The following is a 21,681-nucleotide window of genomic DNA, read 5'->3' as shown; positions in this document are numbered from 1 at the left end:
CACAAGAGGATTAAGTCTCTCTATCCGGGGAAATTAGCAGGAGTCGTAGGCATCGCCTCTGGCACGAATAGCCTTGTGCCCTTGAACAAAATATACGTCTGAAGCACAATTATTATTTTTTTTAACCTAAGTCCCAGAACAAAAGGGAGCCCCAGGGCGATCGCGTTGCATCAGGAAGCACCTTAACGCGGTATTATTGCAGGGTCGACGGCTGTTCAAAACGGAAGAAATATTGGATGAGGATCGATCGTTTCCTGAATTGATTTTCGAAGGCACAAACAGCAGCCCGCACCTCGGCTTCCTTCCTGCCAACGGAGGGCCGTAATCTAATTCCGGCCAGAGCCCCGAGGCCTGCCTAGGCGTGGCCCAGCATTGCGCTTTTCATCTGGCCTCACTACTTTCTCCTCCCCCCCCCCATCTTCTCTCTTTCTCTCCCTCCTTTCTCCCCCCCCCTCTTCTTTCCCAGGCCCAATGAGGTCAGCGCCGGAATAAAACCGCTGCAGTTTCCCGAGACGCCCTGACTCGGCTTGGGGCTTCTTCGCACATCCTCTGCGTGGCTGCCACGAAGTCGGGCAGGGTAAGTCAGCGCTCAGTTTAGGTGTGTGTGTGTGTGTGTGTGTGTGTGTGAGGAAAAGGTGGGCCGTCGCATCGCTGCTCAGCAAAGCGAAAAGCCGAACAAGTTTGGGAGTCTTTTAGAGCGTGAGGGGGATGAGACACCCTTTGCTTGCGCACTGGGGGTCACTCTCTCCCCCCAGTGCGCAAGCAAAGGGTGTTGATTGATTCATCGATTGCAACAAAAAGGGGACTTTGCAAAGCGATTATAGTTGGGAAGTCAATGCAATAACAAAGAGATTCGGGGGTGGGGGTGGGGTAATGGAGGGATGCCCGGCGCTAGCCTGGCGCTTCGTGACCTTCTTCTCTTTTGTTTCTCCTCTCCCCCTCCCCCACTTTCCACTCCTCCTCCCCCACTCCTGGCAACTGTTTTCAGTGGAGAAACGGGCAGCGTCGCGACGTTCCGCCGCTGCTTTGATTTCCCCACGTGACGAGATCCCGGGAGACCACTGCGGGAAGAGGGGAGATAGCGGAAGGTTCTTGGTGTTCCGTCCAGGTTGGCTCTAGGGAGTGTTTCTAATTACCGGCAGGAGAGAATACGAGTCGCTCGGGGTTCAACTGAGAGCAGCATCGCAGGATTTCTCGTTGGTTATGACGCCGTAGGGTGCGAGCCACCGTTTGTCCGGATGGATGAGCAGCCGGGGCTTGGGGTCGCCAAGCCGTGAAGGGATCCCTCGGCGGATGCCCTTGAGAGCCGGCGTTGGCTGCACCTGTGCAGCGGTCCGATGAGCCGGCGTTGGCTGCACCTGTGCAGCGGTCCGATGTGCCGCCGCGGAAATTCCGGAGGGAAAAAGGCTGGTACTGCTGGTAGGTCAATTGCCGTAAGGGTTAATTGTATTAATTAATTGCTGTAAAGAGAGATGGCATTCAGAGAATCCCCAAGCCTTAGAAAGAACTTTGTTCCTTTTCCTTTGTTTTAAACAACCGAAAAGTCTTTGTGATAAAACTTTGATTTCAGATTGTAAAGTACTTGTAAAACATGGAAGCTATCTACATAGACCTTAGGTGTGAGTTTTACAGCTTGTTTGCAAATAAAGGCAATTGAGAAGCGCAAAGCTTTTTGTCCCAAACAGACTTACTTACCCACCACTGAACTCAAAAAGTTATACACAAAGTAGAATTATTGTTTATCTTGTCCATTTCATGATTTGTGTGTGTTTGTTAAAATTGGAGTTCTGGAGTATTGAAGATTCTCATTTTTAATCTCTCTCATTCTTTGATAACTACTTGATTGTAGCTACCTGCACTGTAAGATATTTCTGTTAGTGCACTTTTAAAATACTTTGCCGTCATTGTTATTATAATTTTGTGAGCCAGCTGTATTATAATCTTTGCAGCAGTGGTACTCAAATAAACATTGTCTTACTCTGACACATTTTAGTTAATAACCTGGTGTAAATTGTTAGGATCTGAGGACAGCTTACTCATGACAAGTTTAAATAGGTAAGCAATGTGCATGCACTTATACAATTAATAATAATGCTGAAATTGATATAGTAAATTTAATGCTTCAGTGACATGGTAAAAGATTATTATTGTGCCAAACATATTACAGCATCAGATAGGTGTTGGGTTTTTTTTTATTTTATGTGATATTTGGGGATGTTTTTGTTTGAGTCTTGCTGTAGGTTACAGAGAATTACATTAAACAGCCCTATAAATCTATTACATAAATAAGTAAATAACAATATTGGCTAAGAGAGGTCACCTTGAGAAAGTTTTAAGAATTGTAGACTACTTTTTTATCTTTAATTGAACAAATCAACTTTGGGATTCTGCTTCTGCTATGCAAACAATTACATCTATGCAAATACAGCAAGAAAAAAATCCTACTTAATCAGGGATTAATCATTAGATCAATCTTCTCTAACTTGATACCTTTCTTGTATTGAAATATAGTTCCCGGACTCTCAGGCCAGATGTAATCAGCTAGGTAGAACGATGAAAACAGGACACAAAAAGTATTTGGAGAATACCCAGCTAGGGAAGGTGTGGTTCATCTGTGTTCATAATTTAAATAAATGGTTGATACTCTCATGTGAAACTTTTTCATACTTTTCCTTTGTTTTGGTGTTCATATGAAGTGGAGTAAAACAGAATTTAGATTTGCACATTGATATATATGCAAATTTAGCTACAGTAAGCCTTACAAAGCAAACCATCCTTTATTCAAGAATGAAGATTGTTTCATATTTCACACTCTTGTTTCTAGTACTTGGAAAGAAACACTTGGCTGGTGTGGTTGTACAAACTGACAATTTTTAAAAGCTAACAGCAAAATTTGAATTACACAAAGGCTGCAATGCTACATTCACTTTGCTTTGTAACTTGTATTCAGTGGGGCTTGCTTCAAACTAAAGTGACTTAGCATTGCTTTTGACTTTACAATTGATAGCTTAAAGATGTACCTACTGAAAGCAATTTATTCAATCTCTTCCTCCCTTCACTGATATTCTTATTTGAATAAATTTACGTATTTATTTTTTATCATAATTGTTTGAGTTTTCATTGTCCCTGAATACCCCTCAACACATTCAGAGTTTGTTAGGAAGCATAGATAAAATCTGGGAAGAAGGTGGGGGAAACCTGTTATTTGCTCCCATTAAAAGGCAGTATTAGGGATATGATGCATATGTGGAATTAGAGTTTTCTAACAGATCTCTTACTGATTTGTTTTACAGCATGTTAAATATGGATTATTTTAAGTTTCATCACAGTTTTTTCCTCCCAGCTAGAAGAGACTGTTTTTAACTATGCTGGACTTTGTAGGCATAGACAAATCTGTTTTGAAGCTACCGAATGGATCCATCCTCACTGATCTGTGGAAGTACTTTGGAACATGTGGCTTGTGGTAGCACTTTAAGAAAAGTAGCTTCAGCTAGAGGATTCAGTCCGTTCACATGAGAAATGAGGACTGCTTGTTGCTTCAGGAATTTAAAAGCAAGCTTCCAGTCAGTGGCTGCATCTTTTGCATCTAAGATTGTGAGCTAACCTCTTGGAACAATTTCAAAACTCCACCCCTTTTATTATAGGCACATTGTTCTTCATGTGGTGAATAGGCTTGCTTTGTGTTGAGTGGCAGTGCTGTTGACAAGGCTTCTGTGTGTGCTTCTCTCACCAGCCGAGGGAGGGAGGGAGGGCAGGAAGACAATGAGCCAGAGAGGGCTGAATATTTCAGCAACACCTCTGATTTAGCCATGAGCCAGCCGCCTAGCGGAGGTGGTCCTGCAACCGCCTCTCCTCGTTTGCTTCCTGAGGGCAGCAGCAGCCGAACTAAGCAGCAGCGTGCATTCTCTCCGGGCAGACCCAAGGAGTCTCTTGTCCGCCAGCCTTTGCCAGCTGCCAATTCATCCCGCTTCACAACAGCAGCAGCTGCAGTTCCTGCCTCGAAAGCAAGCTCTACCCGGCAACAGCTATTGCAGCAGTCACCAACAGGACAGAAAACTAGTCGGGTCAAGGGTGGAGTAGCCGAAGGAGACAAGCTGCCTCCACAGGTTACGCCAACAAGGAGCTCGGTGCTGTTGGGAGCTGTCCATGCTGGGGATGGTGCTGAAGAGCAGCCTGCCTCATTCCTGGTCTCGGCTGGAGGGTGTCCCAGACCAAATCCAGGGTCTGCAGCCGAAGCACGAGAGGCACCTCCCAAAGACACCGAGTTTACAGGTCCTAGAGTTGGAGAGCAACAGCTTGTATCTGGAGGGAAGGGGGAAAGGGTGGGCAGTTTTGTGCTTTCTCAGCTTCCATCCAAGAACTGGAACAGGGGTAAAACAAACAAGCAGAAGAGTGCAGGAGAGGCAACTTCAGCTTCTTCGTCTTCTTGTGGTTCAGGGAAAGGCCAGGCTCTATCAGTGAACAATGGCAACTACTGGAAAGAAGGATGCCTCCAAAATGAGCTCATTCAGTTTCATCTCAGGAAAGGGTTATCAGCAACCCAGATGCAGAACAAAGGTAACAACAAAGCTAACGGTAACGGGGGCAGTTTGCCCTCCTCAACATCCTTACCCATCGTGCTGCCTGCAAATGAAGGTAGCAATGGCCTCAGTGGAACTGTGGAAGTCAACATGACTCAGGAATCCCAGCAGCAGGAGCTGCAGGAAGAGATGGAGAAACTGGAGGAGGAGAATGAAAACCTCAAGGTGAGCAAAAGATACAGAAGAGAAGGAATAATGGGGGTGTGCCTCAGTTCTAGTGTGTATGTGCACATGCTGGTAATGTTTTAGTCTGTTCCACAGAAGAAAGGAAAAGGAATGCTAATGGTGAATTCTGCTTTGATGAGACCAAGTTGTTGTTAAGATACGTGCTGGTTTGCTTCGTGGTTTAACAGAAGGGTTGGCTATGAACTTCGATATGAATATACCTGTAATACAGTATTTCCCTTGTCAGGCAGGATTTTTTAAAATATGTTTCACCCTGTATTCTAGAGGATAACCTCTGATTTGCTTTTCCTATTGTATAGAAAATTGACTGTAGCTAAATAATAATAATAATAATAATAATAATAATAATAATAATAATAATAATAATAATAATAATAATAATACTTTTATTTATATACCACCATTCTCCCGAAGGACTCGGGGTGGTGTACAGCCAAAATTAAAAACATAAATATACAATATCATAGTTAAAATTAATTAAAATCATTAAATAGTTTTGGCCGAATTTTAAAACCCAAAGTTAAAACCCAATTTAAAATCATTCAATTAGACAGCCCTGCCTGCAGGAACAGTAGGGTCTCGAGGGCACAGCGAAAGACCCGGAGATCAGAGATGTTACGAATATAAGTTAATATGAGGTTCAATCCAGCAAACTGACAAAGTAAAAGAGTTAATAACCTAGTGGTACTTACAACTCCATAAAATAATAATCTGTGACTTCTCATAAATTGAGTTGCACAAAATAAAGGCAAGATATAAATCTAATAAATGAATCAAATAAATAAAATAAAGATAATGGTTTCATTGAGGTCAGGGTTGGGCAAGAAGTATGACATACACTTAATATTTAATGGTTAACATTTTTTTTCTATGTTCCTCAAAGATTTTCAGACTTTGTGGTATATAAACTGCCCTCTATGGACTTGCTAAGGCAAACTGTGGATTAAAGACCATATTTTGATTTGATAATACTTCTGCTTTGCTTACATTTTAGAGAAATTGGGACTACCCTCTAAATTACTCTTGATTCTCTAGTGGCCTCAATCCAATTTGAGATTCCGTGAGTTGTGGACATTTAGAAATTATTATTTTCTAAATAAATGTTCTACGATTATTGCACCTGTAAAAGATAAAAATATGTAGATAGTTGAATATGATTTGTCAGATGTTCTAGTCCCTTCTTCATGCTTCTCATTACCACATACATGTATTATAGAACATACATGGCTGACATTTGGGAATTCTCCTTCTGGCTTATGGAACAGTTTCATTGTGCTACAATTGCACATGCTTCTTTTCGTGCCTTCTTTTGGCCAATTCAAGGAATATTTGAAATATAAATGGATCAATTCTTAATTGGGATCACAGTTTTTTTCTTCTGCCATTTGTAATACTTGCAAGCATAAGGAAGCTAGGTGGGAAACCATATGTTTCTCTTATAACAGTTATTTAAGAACCATGGGTAAATTACCATATCTTGTGTTCTTTATCAATGTGACCTGATGTCATTTTACACTTTTTATCTGTTCCTTGTGAACATGTGCCAGAATGAAATAGACGAACTTAGAACTGAAATGGATGAAATGAGGGACAGCTTTTTTGAAGAGGATGCTTGCCAGCTTCAGGAAGTGCGCCATGAATTGGAGAGAGCTAACAAAAACTGTAGAATCCTTCAGTATCGTCTTCGAAAAGCAGAACGGAAGAAGCTCCGCTATGCACAGACTGGAGAAATCGATGGAGAACTTCTCCGTAGCTTGGAACAGGATTTAAAGGTAATGTGGGGCCAGAAGATGAGCAATTAGTGAGAAGAACAATCTGACTATGATACCTTTACTTATCCTAATCTTTTCCGGGAAGGCAAATGTAGCATAAGTCTGAGCTGTCTTGTGGTTTTGGCAACTGGAATTTAATTATCTAAGGCAGAGTAAGCAAAATGGTACTGTCATGATATTTGGGACATTTTTCATCAATCAGAACCAACCTGATTTGTCAATTGTGAGACTCATAGTCCAAAACGTCTAGAGGTTATCAGAATGACATATCTCTCATTTTTTTACTCCCCCCCCACCCTTTACTCAATTATTTAGAAGTATCCAAACACTAGGGAATCACTAGAAATCACATTCCAGGTCATCAATTTTCCAGATATTTCAAAGACTTCTAAGTGAAATTACAACCTTAAGACTTATAATTTAATTTAATTTTAGTGAATGCATTTAGAAATTAATGCCACATACCGTTTTTTTCCTTTGAATTGAAACAAAAAAAGGATATAACTCCAGTTAATGTTATAATCCCAGGATTAATGCAGAGATCCACAGAAATGGATCTCTGAAACTACAGTATGCAGAAATAGTTGCAAAATCAAAAGCGTGGTTTAAGTTTGGGAAATAGAAAGTGTGATAAAGAAGCTCAGACTGACTTTGTCCTAATTCAGTGAGATATAAGAGAGAGGGATGGGAAAACAGAACCCAGCTTTCAAGATTCTGTTATTACTTAAATCAATAAAGTATAGTTCCAGGTAGTCTATTTCCTAACGTGGCCTAGCTTGAAGGATTGACAGTCAGAGGCAAATAACTTGATATATATATATATATTCCTTTGAGATGCTCAATCTAGGAAAAAGGATATTAAACCATAAATCGTTGCATACCAACTTGAGAGGAAGAATATTAAAATGACTTTTATGAGACATTTGCCTGGACTACATATCAAACAAATTAATTACCCAATGCTTGGGTATGGGCAATAATAAAATAATTGCCTAGATTAAAGTATGAAATATAATTGCATTGCTTTGTAATAATACAAGAGTTTTTATTTTTAATAACAGCTACAGTAAAACATGTTCAATAGTTAACAAAATATTTTATACCAAGGTGGTTTTGGCTTTCCTAGGTCTACCGATGAACATGTGTCCTTATCATTTACTGTACAGGTAATCCTTGACTTACAACAGTTCATTTAGTGACTGTTTAAAGTTACAATGGCACTGAAAAATGTGGCTTATGACCATTTTTCAAAGTTACGACTTTTGGCAGCGTCCCTATGATCATATGATCAAAATTTGGATGTTTAGGAACCGGTTCATATTTATAACCATTGCTGTGTCCTGGGGTCATGTGATCACCTTTTGTGACCTTCTGACAAAGTCAACAGGGGAGCCAGTTTCATTTAAGAACCGGGTTACTAATTTAACAACTGCACTGATTCACTTACCAACTGTAGCAAGAAAGATCATAAAATGGGATAAAACTCACTGAACAAATGTCTCACTTAATAGAAATTTTGGGCTCAATTGCAGTCGTAAGCTGAGAACTACCTGTACTTCGTTAATTCAATTTTTGCTCTACTTTCCCTTCCTAAGGTTGTAATTCTCCTCAGACTAAGACTTCATGCCAGTTGCTGGCTGGATTGGGCCCATGATTCTAATGATCAAAGAATTAATCTTTGGGAATTCTATTCATCCTATTATTGAGTATCAGAATAGATCTCAAAAGAGTAAACTGGAGTGCCTGAAGTAACCCTAATTGTACTCGTTTGTTTTTTTTTAATTAGGAAGAACATTTTATTCAGTATTTAATAGAACTAATATAAGTTGTCACAACACATCCCTGAACTTCACAAGCATATTACGCTCTACTATGAAAGTTATTTTCTTGCTTGAAAATGTTAAATGTCTTTCCATGTAGGTTGCAAAAGATGTTTCCGTAAGGCTTCACCATGAGTTGGAAAATGTGGAAGAAAAACGCTCCACCACAGAAGATGAAAACGAAAAGTTGAGGCAGCAGCTGATAGAAGCTGAGATTACTAAACACGCTCTTCAGAATGAATTTGACAAAATAAAAGAGGTCAGTGATGAGCTTCTCATCAGGAGGGGGACAGGCAAAATTGGCTGAGGTGGGATAGGTACATCAAGGGTTGTAATATACTATTTCGCTATGTCTCCTGCTCAGGAGTGTGCTTCAAAAATTTTAGCAAGGGGTTCTTTGCCATTTGCTGGGTGGGCGTGGCCATGATGGGCATGGCCTAGTCGGCCTCCTGCACCATGGCAGTGGAGGGGTTTTACCCTCCCCGGGCTCCGGAGGCTTTTTTCAAGCCTCCGGGAGGGTGAAAACGGAGGCTGGAAAGGGGCCTGTTTCTGGCCTTCCCGAATTTCCAGTAGGTCTGTTTTTCACCCTCCCCGAGCCTCCCCGTGCGCCCTGCACTTAGCTACATCCAAAACGGGCTGTGTGGGGATGCCTGTGAGGGGCGGGGCGGGGGGGCAGCCAGGAGTGGGTTTTGGGGGTTCTCTGAACTGCACAGAATCTTAGCTAGAGGTTCTCGCGAACCCCTGCAAACCCCCAGCAGCCCACCCCTGCTCCTGCCTCTTCTCTGACTGCACTGGTTACAGCTGATCTGTGGGCGAAAAGCAGTTTTGCTTTTCGGACAGGTTTGAAAGTCCATATATTATTTTATCATGGTAAACAACCTGCAGATCTGAGAAATGATTATTTCAGACTATTTTTTTTTTATTTTGATCTCTTTAGTGAATACAGTTGTGTTGAAAGCAGTACCTGACTCATAGCGTTTAAAAATGCCATCTGGTACTTATGAACTACTTTTAATTTTCGGCATGTTCCTTGCTATTGCATTTAGATCAATAAGAACAAGGACACTTAAAGAACATTTAATTAATCTGTCCTGGCCGTGTTTCAGCATAACCATCTCTGGATGATGAAACCAAAAATATAATTTAAAAAAAGCTGGGAATTTTCATATTGTTTGAATGGTGGCTTAATAAACTTGGATAGCATGCATCTAGTAAAATATTTGTTATATCTGCTCTTTCTTTTATAACAGTCCATGAAAAGAAGAGGAAGTAAAGATTTGCAAAAATCAGAAAAAAAGTCACAGCAGATGTCCGCTGAGGTGATACAGAATATTTTTTTCTGCCCCATGTACAATACAGCAAACCATATGACCATTTAGGTTCATTTAGTGACCATTCGAAGTTACAACAGCACTGAAAAAAGTGACTTATGACCCATTTTTCACACTTATGACCGTTGCAGCATCCCCATGGTCACATGATGTTCTGACCTAGGCTTCCCCAAACCACAAAGCAGATTCCTTGTCCCGACAAAAAATCCTTTTTATTAAGTTACTGTGAATTCTTCTCATTCACATCCAGCAAAGTCTTTCAAGGGTGAATTTACAGTCACAGACCTTATCTGGCTAGGGCAGCTGCCAGGCTGATACCTAATTGTCTCCTGCAAACTCCACTCTCCTTTCTCTCCTCTTTTATTTCCTCTGGGAGGGGCCATTCATCATCCACCTGTGGCCTTACTCCCAAGTTGACCCTTGTTCTTTAGCTGTTCCCTTCATCTGGCAACTCTGCGCATGCGCACACTGGGAACAGGCTCCAACTGTTCGTCTGCCTCACTGATGTCTGACTCTGAAGGCAACTGATAAGTGGCATATGTCCTGGCCCTCTCTCTGCCTCAGACGCAGAACCCTCATCAGAGCCTTCCCCAGACTCCAGGATTGGCCCATGTTCCTCCTCAACCTTCTCACTGTCTGAATCCGCGCCCAGCTCTGCTGGCCACTGGCGGGCCACAACACATGATTTACATTCAGGTGCTTGACAACTGGTTCATATTTATGACGGTTGCAATGTCCCAGAGTCATGTGATCCCCTTTTGCAACCTTATGACAAGCAAAGTCAATGGGAAAGCAGATTCACTTAACAACTGCGTTACTAATTTAACAATGCAGTGATTCACTTAACAAAGGTGGCAAGAAAAGTCATAAAATGGGGCAAAACTCACTCAACAAATTTCTCACTAAGCAACATAAGTTCTGGGCTCAATTGCGGTCGTAAGTCGAGGATTCCTTATAGATGGTTGCAAACCTTTCCTTAGTCAACTGTGTGAAAACCAGAGCTCTTTTTATGAAACTCATTCATCAGATTAGGACCCAAATGATCATGTTTCTGTAGACGGCAAAGATTGCAACTGAACACTCAAGTCACACTTTTTGTTGCAAGTGTGGCATCAAGACACCCTGTCAATTCCCATGTTACTCCTCTAACCTGCCTGCCTGCCTACCTACCTACCATATATGTATATATTTGTATTTATTGAATATATTGGTACTTTGTGCTAAATTTTCATTTGGCATCCTCATGAGTAAAGCAATATAACCAGGGATTATTCTTTCTTTGCCACAGGAGGACAGTGAAGATCTGAAATGCCAATTGCAATTTGTCAAAGAAGAGGCTACTCTGATGAGAAAAAAATTAGCCAAAGTTGACAAGGAAAAGGACAGATTTGAGCATGATCTTCAGAAGTATCGGTCATTTTATGGTGATCTAGACAGTCCCTTACCAAAAGGGGAAGCAGGAGGTCCACCTAGCACAAGAGAAGCAGAACTCAAGCTCCGTCTGAGGTTAGTAGAGGAAGAAGCCAATATCCTTGGAAGGAAAATTGTGGAACTGGAAGTGGAAAACAGAGGACTGAAAGCAGAGCTTGATGACTTAAGAGGAGATGATTTCTCCGGGGGAGCCAACCCCCTCCTGGGAGAACCGAATGAATCTGTCTCAGAGTTACGACAACATCTGCAGTTAGTTGAAGATGAAACTGAACTATTGAGGAGGAACTTATCTGATGCAGAAGAACAAAACAAACGTGTCACTGCAGAGCTGAACAAATACAAATACAAGACTGGAACTCACGATAGTTCACGACACCATGACAGCGCCAAGACGGAAATGCTTCAGGAAGAATTGAAGGCTGCCCGCATGCAAATTAATGAACTCAGTGGCAAAGTGATGCAGCTCCAATATGAGAACAGGATACTGTTGTCCAACATGCAGCGCTATGATTTAGCCTCTCATTTGGGGATCCGAGGGAGTCCCAGGGACAGCGATGCTGAAAGTGAGGCAGGGAAGAAAGAAAGTGACGAGGATTCCCGTCCCCCTCACCGCAAAAGAGAAGGGCCCATTGGTGGAGAAAGTGACTCAGAGGAGGTCCGTAACATCCGTTGCTTGACCCCTACAAGATCCTTCTATCCAACCCCGGTAAGTTGGCAGAAAAGCTTTAATGACCGGCAGCAAACCAAGGACATCCGCTGTGAAGCTGAACGCCTGGGCAAAACTATTGACCGCTTGATTTCTGACACCAGCACTATCATAACTGAGGCGAGAATTTACGTGGCAAATGGGGACCTGTTTGGACTTCTGGATGACGAAGACGATGGAAGTAGGATACGGGAGCACGAACTTCTTTATCGGATCAATGCCCAGATGAAGACGTTTAGGAAAGAGCTCCAGGCCTTCATTGACAGGCTAGAAGTTCCAAAGCCTTCCGATGACCGAAGTACAGATGAACCTTTGTCAGTGAGTCAGGTAGATTTTTATTTAGTCAAGCCATTGAGGAGAAAGAGTTTCAGCCCAGGATACAAGTTAGATACTGAAGCTACGTTCATGTGAGGTTATGTGAGATGAAGAGGACACCCTTTAATTTCTATGACCGCAATTTAAATTTCTGAGATTATTGTTCCAATATTGGATTCTTAGGTTTTGTACAAGTATAGCATAAGAGGAAGACATTATTGGATACTTACCTAGTAAGAGCTCTGTAGGTTGATTAAAAAGTTGAATAGTAAATAGTCATTTGTTTAGCTTTTTTAAAATTCACCCATATTATTAAAGGATTTATAAAACTTATATACCGTATTTTTCAGAGTATAAGACGCACCGGAGTATAAGACGCACGTTAGTTTTTGGGGAGGAAAATAGGAGAAAAAAAAATCTGCCTACCAGGTACTCATCTGGCTAGCATCTTTAGCCTGGTCAGCTTCAGCACATTAATTTGCTTGCTGGTTTTGAGGCTGGGGCTGGTTGGGGCTGAAAAACAGCTTCAAAAGCACAGCTGATCATCGGAGAGAGATCCAGTGACTAAAGCAGGCGAAGCATGGAAGGGGTAAAAGAAGGCAGCAGCTGTTCTGGGTAGCCATTTTGGGCACCACGCGTCATGTTTTCAGCATCCAAATGTGTTGCGTTTTCGGGCGGCGATGGGCAGCGATGTGCTTTGGCGATCCCTGCAGCCTTGAAGGGCTCTCAAACAAAGCATTTGGAGGCTGAAAACACGACGCGCGGAGCCCAAAAACATAAGCCATTGTTGGTGGCAATATTTGCAGGTAGGAAGAGGACACATGGAGGCCGAAGGGTGGGGGCTGCCGGGTGGGCGGGGTTACATTTGGAGTGAAAGATGCACCTAAATTTTCAGCCTCTTTTAGGAGGAAAAAGTGTGTCTTATACTCCAAAAAATACGGGTAGTTAGAAAAAAGACAGGTAAAAGTCTTAATTTAAAATTGAAATACACAATAAATAGCACAGGCAAAAAAAAAACCATGTAAGAGGTATTATCCCAGCATAATTTGATACTTTACAGTTTACAAATGAAACTTAACTATTTAATTCTAAAATACCAGCTGCCTGGGAGAATGTCTTAACTTGGCTCTGAAAAAAAGATAGCCAGGTGATTTCCCTAACGGAGGGCTTTCTGCCCTTAGAGCAGCATAACTGCAAAAGAATTTATAGCAACCTATCTTTTGCCGGGCAAAGGCCTGGGAGGATGAGGATGAAGATGAGAGTGACATCTCACTCTCACTGGGAGTGGGACTTCTAGCTTGGTTTTAGAGCCGCCTTTGGAATGGTTTGCTTGCTTCCTTTTTCTTTGGCTAAGAGAGGGAAGAGGATGACTAGCAGAGGGAGCAACTCTAGCCAGGGCCTGCCTGCCAGCTGCCCTGTCAATCATAATTATGACAAATAAGCAAAAGTAGGAATGATGAAAAAAAGCAAAACTAAGCTTACCAGTATTCGAGTCAATCCACTTTTTAATTTGTTAATTCTAACAATAAAGGAGAATATTTGTAGCTCAGGGATGACCTGAGGGGTCATCTCTGATTCTCTCTGAATTTGGTTGTTTTCTTGTAGATATTTAATTACCCAAACTAGGTAACATCATCAGTGCTAGTAGGGAGTGGGGTTTGCTTTCAGTTTATAACTCAGTTTATAAGACCAAAGTACCTCCCCAGCATCAATCCGCACCCAGATGGGAAAATTCATAGATATTTCAGGAGAATGTTACAATTATTACATTGCCAATATTACTACCCTGTTTCCCCCAAAATAAAACATTCCCTGATAATAAGCCCAATCGGGCTTTTGAGTGCATGGCAATAAGGCCAAGCACTTATTTCAGGGTTGAAAAAAATATAAGACAGGGTCTTATTTTCAGGGAAACACGGTATTACAAGATTCCCTCAGATTCTTTTGCACAGGTATTTGAATATGAAATATACAATTTTCACAAGACTAGGCAGAAAGGTTTGGTGTAGTTTTTTTTTCCTCTTGAAAAATCAAGTTTGCTGTTTTATTAATGTATCATTATCTTCTCTTTGTATTTACTTTCCCCAGATGTTCCAGCCTATCATATTACTTATTCTCATCCTTGTCTTGTTTTCATCCCTTTCTTACACAACAATATTTAAACTTGTCTTTCTTTTCACATTGTTCTTTGTGCTGTAGACATTTTTTAATCGTTTTAGCATTTGTTATAGAGTTATTTTCAGTTTGTTTTATGTTGTCCATCTTCCCAAGCTACGAAGTTCAAGAGCTATAGTTTGTGTAGTAATCACTGCTGTAAAAACACTGAAGACTGTTCGATAGGAAGAAGACAAACCAACCTCCATGCCAAAATGCAGATGTTGCAAGCAGCCCAAACCAAAGAGCTCCACAATCAAATCTGAACTAGCGTCATCCAAATAGTCAGGTAAGCAAGTGAAATTTTTCCCCGCAGAATGTGCGTTTAGGGGTGTGTGTGTGTGTGTGTGTGTGTGTGATGCTGTAATACCTGAGATCAGCTATTCTTACCCATATATGATTGTTAATTTTGGGGAGGAGGATATTCACACAGAAGTAGAACCCAAGCATGCTCAGCAGCCAAGAAGGACCCAGTTGTCTTGAGCATCAACTCATTCTACTTCAGAGACTCCTTTTATATTCATAACTAATAAAATGACCTATGTATGGTCATAAAACCAGTGTAGTTTCTTTGCCTTTACATCGGACTATGTGCTAAGCAAGGGAGCTCTTAATTTTATTTTAGTTATGACATTAAAGTTTACCTCAAAGTCAAGTAATTACTTCTTCCTAAGGGACAACCACTTAAGAAATATGGCATCTCCAAAAACATTTATTCATTACTTTTCTGTATAAGTTCAATGGTGTACAGTGAACCTGAAATCTTACTTTTTGTTGAATAAGTTATAATTGAAGATCTGTTGGAAAGCCAGTTTGATATAGTTTTCTAGACACAAGGAGACTGTGACTCTTAGGCACAAAGCCAGTTGGGTGACCTTGGGCCAGTTACATTCTCTTAGACCTAGAAAGAACCTAAGGGCAAACCATTTTGATAAACATTGGCAGAAAAAAATACATGGATTTATCTCTAAATCCTAACTGGATCCTATTCTAACTACCTGACTTAAAGGCACACACACACACAAAAAAAAAATCTACAGAGACATTTGAGATTAAAAACCATAATTTGTATTGTTAAGCAAATTAAATACCCAGACAACACGATGTTTATTAAGCATTAAGAAATGTATTTAATAGAAAATCAATAAAATAAAATAAACCATTCCCTAATTTGTAGATAAAATGTGGTTCTCCACTTCCTTGTTCCATTCAGTTTTTAAAATGATCATATCCATTTAGTCTTTAAAATAGGCATATCAAATTGATTTATTGATAACAATTGTTTACAAAGATTAATTGTAGAGTTTCTTGTCTCTTGGATTTAGTGATCCCTTTTAATAATTCAAATGTTTCTGAAGCTGAAAATGCTACTGCAAATGGAGACATCAATAAATGTTGTAATTGTAAAAGCTGCCATTGGGTGGCAACAGACAAATGGTATTTATCTTTTAATACAGAAAATTATAACTCATCATTATTATCTACTGGTTGATCTAAAATAAAAATCCCATTATCTAGCCAAATCTCCTATGTAACAAGTTTTTTTAAATTATTAAATTAATTCAATTTTAAGAATGAGATTATTTCTTCACATCACTTCTACATTAAAAAAGGATACTAATACAGTTTTCCAGAAATAACATTACAATTTTAAAGTTAACATAATGGCAATACAGATACTGGTATATCTGATTTATGATAGTTTAAACCCCAAATTATGCTGTATGTGAATATTTCAAATATTCTTAGGAAGGACAATTTTGTACTACATGAAAGCTTTTGGAATTTGGTAGTAGTTGAAAAATATGCATAGTGATGTAAATTAAGATTCAGAAATCCAAATCCCCATTTAGTTTTCAATCATAAGGCGTTCTAAAATTTCCTTTACTGTTATTTTAGCACAGGGCTGTCAAACTCTTGGCCTGTGGGCCAGATGCATCATGCGCTGGCCACGCCCACACCCGATTTAGCGAAGGGGGGGGAAGTCTTGATTCGTCACGTGACGCCGCCATGATGACATGAGTTTGACACCCCTGTTTTAGCATTATTGGATTTCAGTCATGATCTATTTGAGAGCAATTACCAGAAACTCATTGTGTTTCATGGCCAGAAGTTGTTCAGCTGCCTGCAACTCCTTATCAGTTGCTGAATCAGAGTTGAAAGCTGCAATGCAGAAAATGTAGAAACAACATTATTTAGACCCTCAAGTCCATGTTTTACCTGAAGAGAAGTTATACCCAGTGTTAAGAAGAATGCATTCATTCTGAATTGATCATCTGGGGATGTTGATGATTTGTCCCCATAGAGGTTATCATGAAGTTTCTTCACTTGTGAAGTACAGTAGTCTTAATTACCACAACATTATTATGCATGATGTAGTGCTGAGTTCTGACAGCTTACTACTTATTGAGAGATGTCTTGAGAGATCCTGAAGCCTAGCTTAAGTCAGTTTCTGGCAATTGCAGTTGACAGATTCTTACATTTTAATGAATACTCCAGTCAAAAAGGAAAACTGAGTTTCTCCATTTGAAATTTTGGACTGCTAGTTTCTGTTACTTAATCTCTTTCCCAAGAAAAGTATGTCAGTTAGTATCTTGTATATATCTTTGAAGTAGAAACAAATGAATGCAAAATCTACCTTATTGCCTTAATGTAATTTTGGATTTAGATGTCAGATACAGGGAAGGTGAATGCCATCATTTGACACTGTGTATGGTTGTTAGGGTGTTGGATTAATACAAATGAAATACAGTTTCTAGTCCTTCCTTAGCCATGAAAGGTCATATTCATAAGAAATTGTGATAAAGATCCCTAAAATGTCAAATACACTAGTTTATATAACCAAAGTGAAACAACGTACATTATGGTTACACCAAATTTGGTGGACAAAGTTATGGAGGAACTCAGTGGAAATTTTATATTACAAAATTGGCTGATGAAATATGACGAACTGAAGTTGTTGCTTTTCATTATGTGAAACGAGCAGGCAGATGTGTTGCTGTTGAGATTCATTCACAAACTGTTCAAGTAGAATATCTCTAATGTTAACACTTGTTTGACTTACAATAACTGCACATTTTAACATGCTGATTGATGGAACCTCTGTTATGAAAGGCACATTCAGTAATATTCAAGTGGAACCAGCCAAGTATTAATTCCTTCAGTTGAAAGTAGAAAGTAGGACCTCAATCCCCCTATTCCGTTCTCCCAAAAGAACATGCATTAATTCATTGCGCTTGCTGTTCTCTTTTCTCTCTTTCTCTCTGCCAGATTAAGCATTCTGAAGTTAGTTTAAAAAAACAAACATAGTCATTATGGAGGGTCTCATCAGACCCAGAATATTCCTGATATAAACTTTGAGATCAGCTAGAATATAGATTCTCCCAGATGATTTCCTTGCTGCCATCCACATGGGAGAAACTCCATGCTACCATATGTCCATTTCATAGAAGGTAGCTCAGGTTTGTCTGCAACAATCAGTTTCAATTCAATGCCAGAATTTTCACCAGTTATGGCATCCCTAGTGGAACATCATTGTGCAAAGGAAGCACTATGTATATTTGGACTTCTTTAGATCTCTCCCCATAGGCAAAACTTCTATTGTGCAACCCATCCTATGTTGTTTCTAGGATTTACAGGGAGTGTGACCAAGGGTTGCTTAGTTTCATCCTAATGAATACTGAATTTGAGACTTCTGATCAAGAATGAGGTGGAAACTATTTTGGTTGCAAGAATGATTGATCAAATTACAGAAATGTGTTAGACACTTCCTCTCACATTAACAGCCAAATCTGACAGGGCCACCTCATCTGCAAGGCATGATGATCGCCCACTGGCTCAGTTTCACTTCAGTTTGCTGCTGCTTCCTTTTCAATCTTTATAATCACTAGCAGAATCCATCTCCCTATTGAAGTAGCTAATATCCTCCAATTTGACTTAATCTACCGTGTTTCCCCAAAAATAAGACCCTGTCTTATATTTTTTTCAACCCTGAAATAAGCACTTGGCCTTATTGCCATGCGCTCAAAAGCCCGATTGGGCTTATTATCAGGGGATGTCTTATTTTGGGGGAAACAGGGTATACTACCAAGAGAACCCATAGGATTCAGAACAGTATATGTGCCAGGCTTTTTTCTTTTCTTTTAAAGTTTAGTAGTCATACCAGAATATTATTTTCCATAAAAGCACCTGAATTTGAAGGCTAGGCATCTCATATTCATTGGGCTTTTGCTGCAATTCAAGAAATCTTAGTTTAAGGTGCGATAATGATATGTGGGAGACAGGGTGAAGAGAGATAGTCAAGAGAAAGGTCAGATTAAAGGTGGTTTAGCCCACAGCAGGAATGTGAGTGAGTGGGCTCGATGTCACTCACAGCCACACCCACTCAGTCACAAGACCCCTTCTCATCAAGCCATGCCCACAGAACCAGAAGGGAAATTTTTTAAAATTTCTATTCTGCCGGCATGTCCTTACCTTTCTCCCGTGGCTCCGCCCACCCGCCCCATTCCCCGACTCCTACTGCACCATTCCCTGATTCCTACTGCTCACTTTTCTCCCACGGCTGGCTGTCAGGGAAGGCAAGCGCCCGAAAGATACTGGAGTCACTCACTCTCCTTCTTGAATGAGCTGCTCTGGTCCACGAGCCAGCTGCGCAAGCACACACCCAACCTGCTGCTGAATTAAATAAACAGTGTGTGCTTGTGCAGCCGGCACTTGGACCAGAGCGGCTCATTCAAGAAGGAGAGTGAGTGACTCCAGTTTTCAGGCGCTTGCCTTCCCTGACAGCCAGCCGCGGGAGAAAGGTGAGCAGTAGGATACACCGCGTGGCGAAGGGCGAGCAGGCAGCGGCTCTGCGGCAAGGCCGGAGTCGGGAAATGGCGCATTCCCTGACTCCAGGGAATGGGGCGGGTGGGCAGAGCCTCCAGCTGCCATTGCTACCGGTTCTCCGAACCACCGGCCATCATCGCTACCTACTCGCCTGAGCCGGTCCGAACCGGGAGCATTTCACCCCTGGGAGAAAGATACTTTCAGACTTGCAAGATTGTGTTAATGTAGCCTTCAGTAAAGTAGAATTAACTTACTTGACCGTGCTTCCTATCTGGTCTACCTTGCAAGGCTGATATATGCATGCTAATAGTCATTGACAATAGTACAGAAATGCTCTGCTATTCCATTCTTTTAGGATATTTTTTTTACTTCCCAATTTAGCTCAAATCCCTGGGATTTTTTTTGATGGCATCCCATCAAATTACAAACTTGTTTAACTTTTTGGGGTCAGCCAAAGTCAGTTTAGTGCTGCCAGAGAATATATTAAAGCTTCTTCAGATGTCACAGCGAATTGCTGAGTCAGTGTTATGTATCTCACTGCCTTGGAGATATTTTTTGAGAGATTATCATGAAATGAGCCTCCCACTGCTTCTAGGACAACACAGTTGAGAAACTAAACACCAATGTCACCCTGCCTCCCAAGTTGCAATGAGTGCAGTATAGTCTGCATGATAAAACTGAGAGCCTAGATAATTTTGATAGTTCTTCTAGAGCAGGGGTGTCAAACTCAATTTCATTGAGGTTGTAAAGTAAACTTATAAAAATAGGGAGGCATACATTTCTGTGATTTATAATTAATTTTTTTTAATATTTTATCTACTTCATCGCCTTATGAGAGAGAGACCAGATCAAGAAACTGACTCCAGAAACTGACTAGAACTGCAAATTATTGACATAGGCTAGTAGCAGAATCCTGCAAGCCTGAAAGATAAAATATTTTACTTTTCTTCCCTTTGATAACCTTCTGAGTCAAGGACAGCCTCCTGCAGTACTCCGGAGGCCCCATTTTGGGTCTGAAAGGCCTCCTGGGCCACTCCAGAAGCCCCGTTTTGGGCCTGGATGATTCTGGAGGCTCTGTTTTGGACCTGCAACGCCTCCTAGAGCATTCCTGAGGCCCCGTTTTGAACCTGGAAGGCCTCCTGGATGACTGGAGGCCAAAAGTGGTTTTGGCGGAGCACGAGTGCCCCATCCGCACCCCCATTTTTACTAGCGGAGGCCCCGTTTTGGGCCTGGAAGGCCTCCTAAATGACTCTGGAGGCCTGGAGGCCAAAAGTGGTTTTGGGGGGGCGCGAGTGCCCCACCTGCACCCCCATTTTTACTAGCAGAGGCACCGTGGGCCTGTCCTTTGCTATTTCCAGACTGGTCCCGTGGGCCAGATCTAAGCACCCTGTGGGCTGGATCCGGCCCGCGGGCCTTGAGTTTGACACCCCTGTTCTAGAGAAACAGAGATGACTTTGGAGAAAATATGTTAAACATGATGTCAGTACAGGTGAGAAAATTGCCTTGTTTTAACCTATATCTGGAAACTGATTCCATATTAAGACTAGAATTATACTTTTTTGAGATAAGCTACAGGAACAGAATCTCAATAGCTTCTGGTTGGTTTCTCTTAGATCATCCTCATGACTTTCTCAATTCTCTTTGTTATAAGTGGGACAGAAGAGGAAAAACTGTCAGACTTTCAAGATTCTGTTATTGTAGAGTAATACAATATAATTCTAGGGTTTCTTGTGGTGTCTTTTTCCTGACCTGGTTTACCTCAGAAGGATGGCAGTTTCTCACCCTCTTCAATAACCATGGTCTTCCAAGTTGACAGAATTGACAATCTTGATGAAATCTGTTAATACAATCTGATGTTTTATTCCAGGATCTAGAACTTCATTTGGATTTGGAATGTCCGTCTAGAGATTGAATGGAACAGCTGCTGAGGAACAGTTTATCTCTTTGTGTGGTCAAAGGAATACTTTCTTCACTATGCCTTGCTACAGATTAAAATTACGAAATGATCTGGCTTGTCTTCAAGAGAAAAAAACACTGGATCATGATGATGCTGAATTCCAGAATTTTCTGCAATTAGATTTAGATAGTAATGGATTACCACTATTCTATGGAGACAAACAGCTGCACTGGTCTCAATCCTGAGAGGTACACTTGAAAGTTCTGACATGAAAGAAAAACTTCCGGGGGAGGGGGGACGCACTAACATCAGCCAGGAGAATGGGGGAAACTTCATTTCTTTTGGTAAGTTGATTCTGTGGTCAAATCCATGTTTCTTTTTAAAGATAAACATGATACTCTAGAGTCGTATATGATTGCTTCTCAATTTTGTCCAGCTATATCTCATATTTGAAAATATACTCAGCATTAGTTGGAAGTGTACAGACCTTTCGGGATATCGTTGGTATAGGAACAATTAAGGAGAAATGCATTACAGGACTAAAATCCATTTAGTAAAAGCTGTCAAGAAATGAAGTAGCTAACAGACATATTATTGACCAAATTTCTGTACAAAAACAAAAGTAGCTGTTGGTTTACTGTATGAAGATACAGCATTGTGGT

General features: G+C 40.8%; 1 protein-coding gene across 2 annotated transcripts in view; it reads left to right on the top strand.

The window, feature by feature from the left end:
• The window catches only part of MTCL3 (MTCL family member 3), a 28,921-nt gene continuing 7,240 nt past the window's right edge, over positions 1-21,681 (top strand). Inside the window, exons 1-8 of one of the 2 annotated variants that reach the window (XM_087882782.1) lie at positions 1-577; positions 3,294-4,745; positions 6,314-6,538; positions 8,459-8,617; positions 9,609-9,677; positions 10,978-12,153; positions 14,230-14,584; positions 20,990-21,267. In XM_087882782.1, the coding sequence (XP_087738908.1) occupies positions 3,810-4,745; positions 6,314-6,538; positions 8,459-8,617; positions 9,609-9,677; positions 10,978-12,153; positions 14,230-14,340 (2,676 nt within the window). In that variant the 5' untranslated portion in view covers positions 1-577; positions 3,294-3,809 and the 3' untranslated portion in view covers positions 14,341-14,584; positions 20,990-21,267. Of the gene's footprint in view, positions 578-1,355; positions 1,420-3,293; positions 4,746-6,313; positions 6,539-8,458; positions 8,618-9,608; positions 9,678-10,977; positions 12,154-14,229; positions 14,585-20,989; positions 21,268-21,681 lie in introns of those variants that run through there. The other variant, XM_087882783.1, reaches the window with a different exon arrangement.

Source organism: Pantherophis guttatus, chromosome 1 (genome assembly GCF_059756535.1).
Source record: "Pantherophis guttatus breed Tessera chromosome 1, ASM5975653v1, whole genome shotgun sequence".
NCBI classification, from domain to species: domain Eukaryota; kingdom Metazoa; phylum Chordata; class Lepidosauria; order Squamata; family Colubridae; genus Pantherophis; species Pantherophis guttatus.
The sequence above is the reverse complement of the archived record's forward strand: the minus strand, read 5'-3'. Positions and strand labels throughout refer to the sequence as shown.